This window comes from Camelus ferus, chromosome 33 (genome assembly GCF_009834535.1).
Source record: "Camelus ferus isolate YT-003-E chromosome 33, BCGSAC_Cfer_1.0, whole genome shotgun sequence".
Classification (NCBI taxonomy): Eukaryota; Metazoa; Chordata; class Mammalia; order Artiodactyla; family Camelidae; genus Camelus; species Camelus ferus.
Genome location: NC_045728.1, coordinates 12,943,736 through 12,954,444, shown reverse-complemented (window position 1 = coordinate 12,954,444; position 10,709 = coordinate 12,943,736). Strand labels below are relative to the sequence as shown.

The 10,709-nt window shown below is 56.4% G+C and overlaps 2 protein-coding genes across 2 annotated transcripts; one reads left to right on the top strand and one right to left on the bottom strand.

Moving 5' to 3' along the window:
- Window positions 1–555: 555 nt before the first annotated feature.
- On the bottom strand, window positions 556–3,140 carry APOA4 (apolipoprotein A4). The gene is made up of 3 exons (XM_006175345.3): window positions 2,911–3,140; window positions 2,422–2,548; window positions 556–1,661 (listed from the first exon to the last, which is right to left on the bottom strand). The coding sequence occupies exons 1-3, from the start codon at window positions 2,957–2,959 to the stop codon at window positions 713–715; spliced, it is 1,125 nt and encodes a 374-aa protein (XP_006175407.2). The 5' UTR covers window positions 2,960–3,140; the 3' UTR covers window positions 556–712.
- A 5,060-nt stretch (window positions 3,141–8,200) lies between these two features.
- APOC3 (apolipoprotein C3) lies at window positions 8,201–10,482 on the top strand. The gene is given in 4 exon segments (XM_006175365.3): window positions 8,201–8,292; window positions 8,862–8,929; window positions 9,079–9,142; window positions 10,170–10,482. Coding segments are annotated over 3 exon segments (243 nt in total). The 5' UTR covers window positions 8,201–8,292; window positions 8,862–8,874; the 3' UTR covers window positions 10,294–10,482.
- The last annotated feature ends 227 nt before the right edge of the window (window positions 10,483–10,709 follow it).

Here is a 10,709-nt window from a genome sequence, read left to right as displayed (position 1 = left end):
GGCCACGGGTTTAGCAGTCAAGAAACTTTCTGAAACAAGCATGAATCAATTTTATAATGCAAGTGGGGTGGGGTGGAATAAACCAAAATTCACACAAATAAGTCAGGTTAAAGGGACAGAAGAGCTTATGCGAGGAGGGACAGGCTCCCCCGCTGTGCCCTGAGCTCTCCAAAGCCAGGGACCCTGTCCTGCTTACCCCAGGGCGAAGCACAGTGTCAGACCCCCGCTGCACAAAAGTTGTTTTGCTCATTGTCCGGTGCCTAACACAGTGACTGGCACATTGAAGACGTGTGATAACTATTTGTGAGCTAAGTGAATATAAGCAGGTTGCATATTTTGTCTTTGGATAACGCTGACATCTTTCTCCACCTCCTCCTTAGAGCTCTCCACGCACCTCTCAACACCCTGCCCTCACCCCTCCTGCCTCCCATCTCCCAGCCTGCGGTGTCCCTCCAGGCACCCCCCACCTGCCCCTGCTAAGTTTTGCCAGGCAGTGTTCTCGCCCCCACCTCCGGCCCCGCAGCACAGAGAAGTCACATTATAACCAGACGGGGCTAGTTTCTCAGTAGATTTATTGAGTAATGGGAAGTAGTGTCACTTTCCACGGGACACATACCCAAGTGTTCGTACAAGAACTGCTTTGGGACAGACAGACAGACAGGGGGCGGGGCTGGGCAGGTGTCTGCGGTGGGGTAGGCGCACCAGGGGCAGCTCAGCCCTCCGAAGGGGCTGCTGGCTCCTGTGCGGGGAGGGCGGGGGGCTGGTCCTGCTTCTCTTTCTCCTTGAGGGTGCTGAAGAAGGAGTTGACCTTGTCCCTCAGATCCTTCTCCAGGAAGCTCAAGTGGCCTTCCACGTCCCCTGCTAAGGGGCCCAGCTTCTGCTTGAGCTCTTCCACCTGCTGCACCAAAGCCCTGTTGAGGACCTCGCCGTAGGGCGCCACCTTGAGCCGGAACTCCTCCACCTGCCGCTCCAGCGACTTCTGCAGCCCCTCCGCGCTGTCCTGCAGATTCCCCTGCACGTTCTCGGCCACGGGCGCCAGCTTCTGCCGCAGCTGCTCGGCGTTGGCGGAGATCTTGGCCTTCAGCTCCTCGGCCTGCTTCTTCATCTGGAAGGCCAGGCCCTCCAGCTGGTGGTTGAGCTTCTCCTGGGCATCTTGCGCGTAAGGGGCCAAGCTGCTGCGCAGCTGCTCCACGTTCTCCTCGATCTTGGCCTTGAGTTCCTCCGCGTAGGGCATGAGGCGCCCCTTGACCTCCTCCACGTTCTCCTCGATCTTGGCCCTGAACTCGTCCGCGTAGGGCGCCAGCGAGGCCTGCAGCTGGCCCACGTTCTGCCGCAGCGCGGACTCCATGCGCTGCGCGTAGGGCGTCAGCTGGCGCTGCAGTTGCTGGGCCTGGGCGTTGACCTGGGTGCGCAGCTCCTCCGCGTAGGTCCCCAGGCGCTGCTGCAGCTCGCGCACGTTGTCCCCGATCTTCTGGCTCACCTCCGTGGCGTGGGGCAGCAGCCGGGCCCGCAGCTCCTCCAGCTCTTTCCGAATCTGCTCTTTCAGCTTCTCCGAGTCCTTGGTCAGGCGTTCATGCAGCTCCGTGGCAAAGGGCAGCAGCTTCTTCTGCAGGTCTTCCGTGTAGGCGTTCACCTCCCCAAGTTTGTCCTGGAAGAGGGTGCTGCGGGGGAAGGACACAAGGGGGTCACCTTGGCATTGGTTAAGCTTGGCGTTCCATGTGGGGACCCTTTCTCCTTGTATACCACTCACTTGGTGCGCACCTGCCGCTGACAGGTGAGGGTGCAGGACACTGAGTTCTCCCATCTTTTCCCTGTGGCCTTCCCCAAGGTGGCTCATGATGTGAGCAAATGGATGTAGTAGACTAAGGTATTACATTGAACTTGTATCTCTGAATCGCCCCCTGAGCTTGTCACAGTGTCTACCTAGCATGTGACCTTGGGCAGTTTGTTTTCCTCTCCTTAACTGTAAAGTAAAAAGGCTAGACTTTGAGGTCCTTCTCAGCTCAGGTGTGCTGTGACAGAGATCACATTCTCTAGTAGAATGTGACGTTCCGAACCTCTTCCAGCGTCTTCTAGCTACAGCAGGTGCTGGCTTCCCTACACTCGTTCACCCTCAGAGGCTTTCCAGATACCCTCAACTCCCTTTCCATGATTTCACAGACTCCTGTCCTTCTGGAATGTATTAGAATCACGTAACATTGCTTTCCCTCCCTTTCTTCTGTGAGCCTCAATGCTATGATGTGGCCATTTGTCATACTCTAGAAAGTTCAAGCAGGATCTGGAGACCTCGGGGTCACTCAGTGAGTTGGTGGCAGGGCAGTGGGTATCCTAAGCTCAGGTCTCCTGCCTCCAAGTTCAGCCTTTGCCAACACATTGCATGGCCTTTAAGAAGCCCCATTCCATGAGCCCTGCCCCTCTTACTTGAGTTTCTGGGTGAGCTCAGACTTCTGAAGATGTTCCACAGCTTTTTTGGCATTGTTGCTCAGCTGGCTGAAGTAGTCCCACATCACCGTGGCCACCTGGTCGGCATTGACCTCAGCCTGGGCACCTGGGTGGGATACAGAGCAATTCTTGAGGACTCACTTCCTCCCTTGCCTCTCAGCACCAGCCCTGAGCTGCAGACTGGATGCTGGGGTAGCACAGCCACTGACTTCCCTCTCCGCGATTGGCTAGTTAAAAGCCACAGGAGTGTGTGAAGCTGGTATAGCGCCCATGCCAAGGGGCCCACTGCCGTTTATGGACCTCGCCTATGAGCTGGGTGGCAGCCAGACAACCCCCTGCACCCAGCTGTGAGCTGACAGGCACTCAGAAATGTCCTCTCACCTTGGCCCCAGACTTTCCACCCTTCCCTGCTTGATGCAGCAGATGCGTCCCGCCATAAAGCTCCATCTAAAGGCAGCTCCTACTCACCGGTGACAGCCACCAGGGCCAGGCTCAGGACCACAGCCTTCAGGAACATCCTGGGTCCCCCGCTGAGCTGGAATAGTCTCTTACTGCACCGGATCCTTCCTGGAATCAGAGGGGGCCGGAGAAGAGGTTCTCAGGCAGCTCACCTGTGCTGCTGTTTGAACTGACTGAAGCGCACAGCCAACCAGATATTTAAATCCCCACCTGGCTGCCCTCCCCGCCTTCCTCCCCAGTGTGACTCCACGCTGGAAGGTGACACAGTCCCAGGAGGCCTCTTGGACTTAAGTCAACGTGGAAGCTGACAGCAGATAGGGGCTTGGGCAGCAGTCAGAAGCAGCTGTTCTGTGTGTGGCTCCACCCAGCACTGAAGGGAGGGCGGGGAGCCACGAGCCAGGGGAGAAACGAGGTCTCAGGAACACCTGAGTCCAGGACGGATGCCTCAGCGGCTCTGTGGCAGTTCTGTGTCTGTGCCAGGCTTGGAGCATGGGTGGTGAAATTCACACCTCGTCTGTTTGTCCCACGTGGGAGGGCCCCCACCCCACATCCCCCAACCCGGACTCCATCTCAGAGCACCAGACACTGGACTGGGACACCCAGGGCCACAGACAGGGGCAGTGAGCTAAGATCCAGGGCCCTGGTCAAGGTGTGCCCAGGAGGAGGGGGCCCTGCAAGCCTTTGGGAATGTGGGTGGAGTGGGTGGGATCCTGTGTTGAAGGTGTTCCCTGCAAGTGTGCTTCATGTCCCACCGCTGCCAAGTGTGCCACCTTGGTCTAGTGATTCAACTTGGCTTAGCTCTGAGCCTCGGTTTCTCCTTTGGGGTGTTGGGTATATTAAATGAGACGTTGCTTGTGAAGTGAGTAGTCTAGTGCCTGGCTGAGTAAGCATTAAAAAAAATAATTGTTTTTGTTGTTCATAATAGTATTATGATTTTCCTGATTTGGACCAAAACCGGGAATACAGTAGAGTGCTTTCTGCACCAGTGAGATCACCATTTAGATCCAGCCCTGGGGGGTCGCTGGGCAGGCATGATGCAGGGGGAGGGGTGGGCCTGACTCCTGCCCACCTCCCCAGCCACCCTCCTGGGCAGGAGCAGCCGGCTTGTGATGAATCACGGGGCCTGAGGCTCTCGGGGGCCTCTCACTGGGGGATGGGGGGGTCTACTTGAACTTCCAGCGTTCTCTACAAATGAGATCACACACACAACCACAGAAAGACATCCGTCAAAAAGATGATCAGCTTGGGCCCCACTGCTGGCCCACGGGCATCATTATGAGTGACTATGAGATGAAACCCGTCGTATTACACTCTTGGCCCCCCTCTGTAAATGCAGGGCCCGGCGTGTAGATGGCTTTCCAGGAATCTGCTGTTGGAATAGACTACAGTTGTGCTAACCCTGACTTCCTGTGTCTCCATTTTTTCATATACTATAGGTGGTTTGATGTCTCGTGGGATTGAAGACAGCTAAAGGGCCTTCTGATGCTTGCACCCCTCTGCAGAGTCCCAACTACAAGGCAGTGTCCCACCCCAATCCCGGTCACCTCCAGTGTCAGGGAGCTCCTCCTTCCTGGAGCAGCCCATGCTGTCTCACAGTAGATGTTAAAGATTCAGATGCTGGTGTAAGACTCCCTGGGTTTGCATCTGGGCTCCCCACTTAACCGACTGTGTGACCTTGGGCAAGTCTCTTAACCTCTCTGAGCCTCAGCTGCCTCAGCAGGATATAGAACCTGCCTCCTGGGCTGCAAGGATTCAATGAGATAATCTGAAAAATGCTGGGTACAGTGTCCAGCAAGCGTGAGCATGTTTTACCCCTGAAAGCTCTACCTCCCTGCGACACTCTGGAATCAGGCACAGTCCAGCCCAGGCTAAGTGCAAAGGTCAGTGCTCAGTGCCCCCATCCCTTTCCCCGGGGCCAGAGGCAAGGAGGGCAGTGAGTCACAGAGGGCACTCAGTTGCGTTGGCCTCCTGGACTTACAGTCTGAGCAACAGGTGCTGCCAGCATGTGATGGGTTCAGAGTTTGCTTCTGTCTCACCCGCCTGGGTGGACACACACTGTGCCTCTTTGCGCATGCCCAAGAGCCTCTGCTAGGATTCACATAAGGGCGCAATGAGTTTAGCTGTCTGTAAGCATAAAGCTAAGGCATGCAGCGGAGCATAGGCCTGCGTGTGCACCCACAGCTGCGAGGAGGGCGTGTCGCCTCCCAGCTTGTCGTGGGTGGGACGCAAGTAATGAATGCTCATGTTTCCCAAGGTCTGTGGACATGCTTTGTATTAGTCTGTGAACAGATCTGTTCTGGGTGGCGGGTGGGGAATGAGAGCCCCTGTGCCCAGTCTTGGAGGGTTGGAGATGCTGATGGAAAATGCAGACTCTGCCTCCAGCCCAGCATTTGGTTCTCTTTGGGCACGTGTGCTTGCAGGACTTGGCCCTCTGAGTCAGGGGATGGCCACATGGTGGGCACAAAGAGCCTGTGTGATGTTGAGTGGGTCATGTCCTTTTCTAAGCCTCAGTATCCTTGTATGTACAACAGACAGACCTAATTGTCTATGAGGTGACAAGGCTGATAATCCAGCATTGCCTGCAGCCACCCACCTGTCCACCCATGGGGATCAAATTGGGGGTCAGCCCAGAGCTCAGAGTCAGGAGGGAAAAGCTCAGGCCCAGCCAGGGATGGGCAAGTCACATGGACACATGTCCCCACATATGCTCCACTCTGGCTGTCATCCCAGGGCAGAACTAAAGAGGGTGGCTCTAGGTGGGATACAAGGAGGAACTTCCAGCATGGAGGGTCATGGTGAGCCAGGGCCTCTGGCTCAGACTCTGATTCATCAAGGCTGCCCAGGCTAGCCTGGCTGGGGCATGGGTCACAGAGGCTCACGTACTAAGCCTCATCCAGACACAGGTGGAATCAGAGAGAGTCAGCCCAACCCCAGAGGACCATTTTTGGTCCCAGCTGGTCAAGCCTTCTCCTCCTCTTCCTCCTTCTCCTTCTCCCAAACTACCACCACCAGTTATGGTCTGTAGGCCAAGCCTGGAGCAATTTCTTCATTTCAGGGGAGCCACAGTGGCAGGGAGGGAAGAAAAGAAGGAGGGAGTGGGGGGAGAGGCTTAGGACCTTACTGAGATAGACCTACTGAGACCACGGTGGAGCTGCTAGGAGGGGTCCAGGCACACAAAGGTGCCAAGCCCTTTGAAAGAGATAAGGTCCCAGGCCACATGGCATGCCCAGGTGCATGGGCCCGCACACCTGGGTTCTCCACCCAGCTCAGCACCGCACCCCTGGGTCTCTCTGCTTGCGTCTTCTGATCTCCCTGGGCTCAGTGGCCCACTGCCGTGCAGGAGAGAGAGGACAGCCTCCTCCACACCCTCCACACACATGGAAAGGGAGCTAGAGGAACCAGGGTCAAGGGATCCAGCCAGCACATTCGAGCATGCCCCAGCCCAGCATGGAATCTGGACCCCCCACTGTGGCCTTCACCTCTGGGGCTGAAGAATAGACCAGAACAAACGAGGGAAGTGAACACAGTTGCTTCTAACTCCCCCAGTGTCCAAATCCCTCAGTGACCTCCTAATCACCTTCCTTTCCTCCCTACCCCATCACCAAAATCTGTGCTCAGCAAGAGGTCTGAAACTGATTAACTCTGAGATATGAGTAACTGATAAATCGCAAGGGTCTCATTTCTCCAAGCTGTTTGGTACCAGCATGTGTATTTAAAGACCTGGATTCTGGTTCCCAGCTCTACCACTCGTGGGCATTGGGCACTTGGGTATGTCTCATGTTCTGCCTTAGCTTTCTTAGCTATAAAATGGGGTTAATAATGTCTACTTCACAGGAGTAGAAGTAAAAAATCTACATTTTAACAGATAGCAAGGTCTAAGTCACAGGAGTGAATCTCTACAGAGAAATTTCAAGTCTCAGTCACAGATAAAGAACTCTAAGGATCACTTTCCAGGCCACTTTTTCAGGCCTTTGATTTCACCCTGTTCCTTCTTCCTGGGAGGTTGGCTGCCTGCCAAAAGCTCTATTTCTACATTGGAGGCTCCTCCTGCCTTCAGACTATGCTGCCTAGGGAAGGATAGGTATTTGGGGGAAAGGGAGAGAGGTTTATTGAGCCCCCTCCATGGGCCAGCTTCTTTGTACCTATTTCTTTTCTTTTCACCACAATTCTGGTATATCGGTATTCTATCCCCATTTTACAGAGGAGAAAATTGAGGCATTGAGATGTCAGATCTCTGGCCCCAAGTCATGTGAGTAAGTGCCAGAGGCATTGTTTAAACCAAGAATTTCTTGACTCTGAAGTCTTAGCATTCAGAAGACAAAGCCCCCTGTTCCTGCGGTGGGGGCCTAGGGTACACCTCACCCCGAGAAGGGCCGAGGCCTCTCCTTGACAACTGACTGCCTATGTGGAGCACGTCTGCCCCCTCCCCACTAAGACTGGCTTCACCACAACCTTGGTTCCTTCCAGTTGCCTACCCAGCCAGGGGACTATGAGGGCTGCTGTTTCCAAGCGAGGAAACTGAGGCCCGAGGTGAGAGGCTCTCAACGCCAGGAGTCAATCCCAGCCGCCACAGTCTGGGGAGGGCCCCAGCCACGAGCCTGGATCGTGCCCCAGGAAATGTTATCAGTGGGTCCAGAGGGCAAGGTGAGGAGGAGGGGGTGATGGGACAAAGGCCTGGGGATAAGAGTGGACTTTGACCTTCTCCCACCACCCACTCACTGCCCTGGGCTCAGCTCCAGGAGGCTTCTGGTAAGCAGCACCCAGGACTGAAGCCCAGAGATGGAGATGCTGGGGAGGGGGGCTGTGTGCACTCAGCTGTGTCACCCCTGCCCACACAAACCTCTGCCCATAAGTCTTCTGTGACTTCACTCTAGACATGCCCCCCAAACTACCCCCGTGAGTTGTTCCCAAGGCTGAAGAAGCCCGTCACCCACTCACATCACCCCCATCCTTTCCAGGCTGTTGTCAGGGCTGGGCAGTGGATGGGAAGGACCCGGAAACAGAGTGTGAAGGGCTCAGGGGTGCCCAGTGGCCCCCAGCTTGTCCCCTAGTCCCTTCTCCCATCCCACTCGCCTCTCCCTGGGAAGCCAGGTGCTCAGGAGGAACGGGTCTCCCCAGGCCCTGTCCACCTCCAGGTCCTGAGCCCACTGCAGGGGAGCAGTGTGGACACCCCACAGCACAGTTGGGAAATTAGAGATTTCCCAACTCCCAGCAGGCCTGGCTGTCCCTGGCCACCCTGCTTCAGGGCCAATCAAGATTGATCAGCAGGTGACCATTGCCCTTTGCCCAGCTCACTGGGCCCTCAGTGCCCACTGCCCCGGGGACAGTATAAAACAGGTCAGAACCCTCTTGTTTACCAATTCAGTTCATTCCAAGAAGCAGCTGCTCCAGGTAATGCCCCCTGGGAGGAGGAGGGGGAGGGAAAGGAGCGCGGGGTGGAGGGCAGCCGGCAAAGCCTGGAGAAGAGCAACACCCACTCCCGCAAGGCACTCCCGGGAAACTGAGGCCCATGGGGGAAGGTCCCTTGCCCAAAGCTCCACAGAGAGCAGTAGCAGAGCTGGGACTGGAAGTGGCTCCAGATCTGCACATTTGCCCCTAATTCTGCATGTTTAGGACTGGAAGAAGCCTTAGATACCCTAGTCCTAGCGCAGAGAGAAAAACGGAGGCCTAGAGGGGGCAGAAAGCCACCCATAGTCACCCAGCCTGTTAGTGGCAGAAGCCCAGTCAGAACCCAGGTGCCTTGATCCCTTGTCTGCTGGGTTTTCCGCTCCATGCCACCCCTCCCTCTCTTGGGCCTGCGTCCCTGGAGGCTCCTGTCCAGAAAGCCCTTAGTCTCCCCGCTCCTATATTAGCACAGGAGCAGGCCCTTTCTTCTCCTGGCTTGACTCAGCTCAGGCCCAGGGAGGGCCCAGCGGTGGTGGTGGGGCTTGGGGAACCTCTCACAGGACACTTCCCTGCAGGAACAAAGGCGCCATGCAGCCCCGGCTCCTCTTCGTGGCTGTCTTCCTGGTGCTCCTGGCCTCTGCCCGTAAGCAGCTGGTGGGGACTGGGCTGCGGCAGGGAGGGGGCAGCCTCCTGGAGGTGGCCTGAGGGTGCCAGGTCTCGATGGGCTGCCGGGCAACAGCCAAGGGTTCCCCAGAGGCTGATCCACCCCACTCGGCCCCACTCTCCTCGCAGGAGTTACAGAGGCCGAGGATCCCTCCTTTGCGGAAACAGTGCAGGGCTACGTGAAGCAGGCTAGGTATGTCATCACTTCCCCACCCTGGGCTCCCACCTGCCCCAGAATCTCAGTGAGAGCCCAGGCAGGGGGCTGTGGGTCTCCCACGCCCACCCGGGACCAGCACCTCTCTGAGCCTCCATTCTGTCTATAAAGCAGACTCCCTCATAGGGAGAGATGCTGGAGGGGGCACTGCATCCCGCCTCTTCTCCCTTGGTTGTCCCTCCTTTCTCAGTGCCCTGCGTGGCTCTGACGAAGGCCATTCAGCCCTCTCTTGTACTTTCCTTTCCGATAGTCTGGCTGGAGGTTTGGCTTGGAAGGCTCTACCTGACCCAATTTCAGCCGTGTGTGTGTGTGTGTGTGTGTGTGTTTCTGCCTTGTTGCAAGCCCCAGGGCCCATGTGAACTGAAGTTGTTCCTTCCTCTCCCACCCTGCCCCTGCCCACTAGCTCTCTCCTCTCCCCAGCTCCCTTCCCCACCTCCACCCCGCTGGTATTTACAGCATTCACAAGCATTCCTAGTCTTCACAACCCGCTGTGGAGTATTATTTTCCCCACTTTGCAGATAAGAAAATCAAGTCTCACCTAACCAAGAGACCTGCCCCAGATCACACAGCTAATCAATCCTCTGACAATTTTCCAAATGAGAGACTGCCTCCCTCTGCCCCACCCCACTCCGAGCCACCGGGATGTACCTACCACTCTAGGGGGCGTCATTTTCCTAGACCAGAGTGACAGTCCTGACTTCACACATTGCCCACCCCACTCAATCACTCCTCTCCAGCTTGCCTCACACCTGTGGTGGCACAAAGGTCTGCCCCAGCCTGGAGAAACATGGGTTGAACGAGTGCTGGGGGTCCCATTACCACCTTGGGCTGTCTTCCTGGGGAGGTAGCTATAAGGGGTAGGGACACCCCCCTCACGGCATTGCTGGGTGGGGTGGAGGGGGCATGGAGAGGCCGTGGGGATATGTGGGGGGCCCATGGTTTCCACTGCCTAGAGATCAGCCCTCACCCCCATCCCTTTTGCTCCCTTCACTGATTTGACTCCCAGGGACTGGGTGAATGAACGCATCAGCTCCCTGAAAGACTACTGGAGCACATTCAAGGAAAAGTTCTCTTAATTCTGGGAGCCTATCCCCAAGGCCACACCACCTCTGGCCTCTGAAGTCGCCTGAGAACTCCGTCTCCCAAGTCCGCCTTCCTATCCATCCTGCGAGCTCCTTGGGTCCTGCAGCCTCCAGGGCTGCCCCCAAAGTTCCCTTGAAAGAGACAACATTCTCAGTGCCCTCCCGTCCCACCCCAGACCTGGCCCACCCTCAGGGTGAGCTGTCCTTCCAATAAAGCTGGACGAGAAGCTGCCGTAAGTGGGATGTCCCACGCGTGCCATGTATGTTTGGGTACGGAAACCGGTCAGGGTTCTTCTGTGGGTGAGCTCTGGACTGACTCCAACTCAGGCAGCAGCTGGGTGGTTTCTGGGCCCAAGTTTCTTCATCTGTGAGGTAGGAATGACCCTGTCTACCTTGCCTGCCTCGGCAGGTTTGCGTAGAGAAGCAAATGGGATAATAGGTTTGACAATATGTTGATAAACTGT

Bases quoted from the DNA above. Each gene is read 5' to 3' on its own strand.
- APOA4 (XM_006175345.3), bottom strand. From the start codon at position 2,959: ATGTTCCTGAAGGCTGTGGTCCTGAGCCTGGCCCTGGTGGCTGTCACC. The intron at 2,549-2,910 runs GTGAGTAGGAGC...TATCCCACCCAG, and splicing joins GGCCCTGGTGGCTGTCACCG to GTGCCCAGGCTGAGGTCAAT. The intron at 1,662-2,421 runs GTAAGAGGGGCA...CTTCCCCCGCAG, and splicing joins GAGCTCACCCAGAAACTCAA to CACCCTCTTCCAGGACAAAC.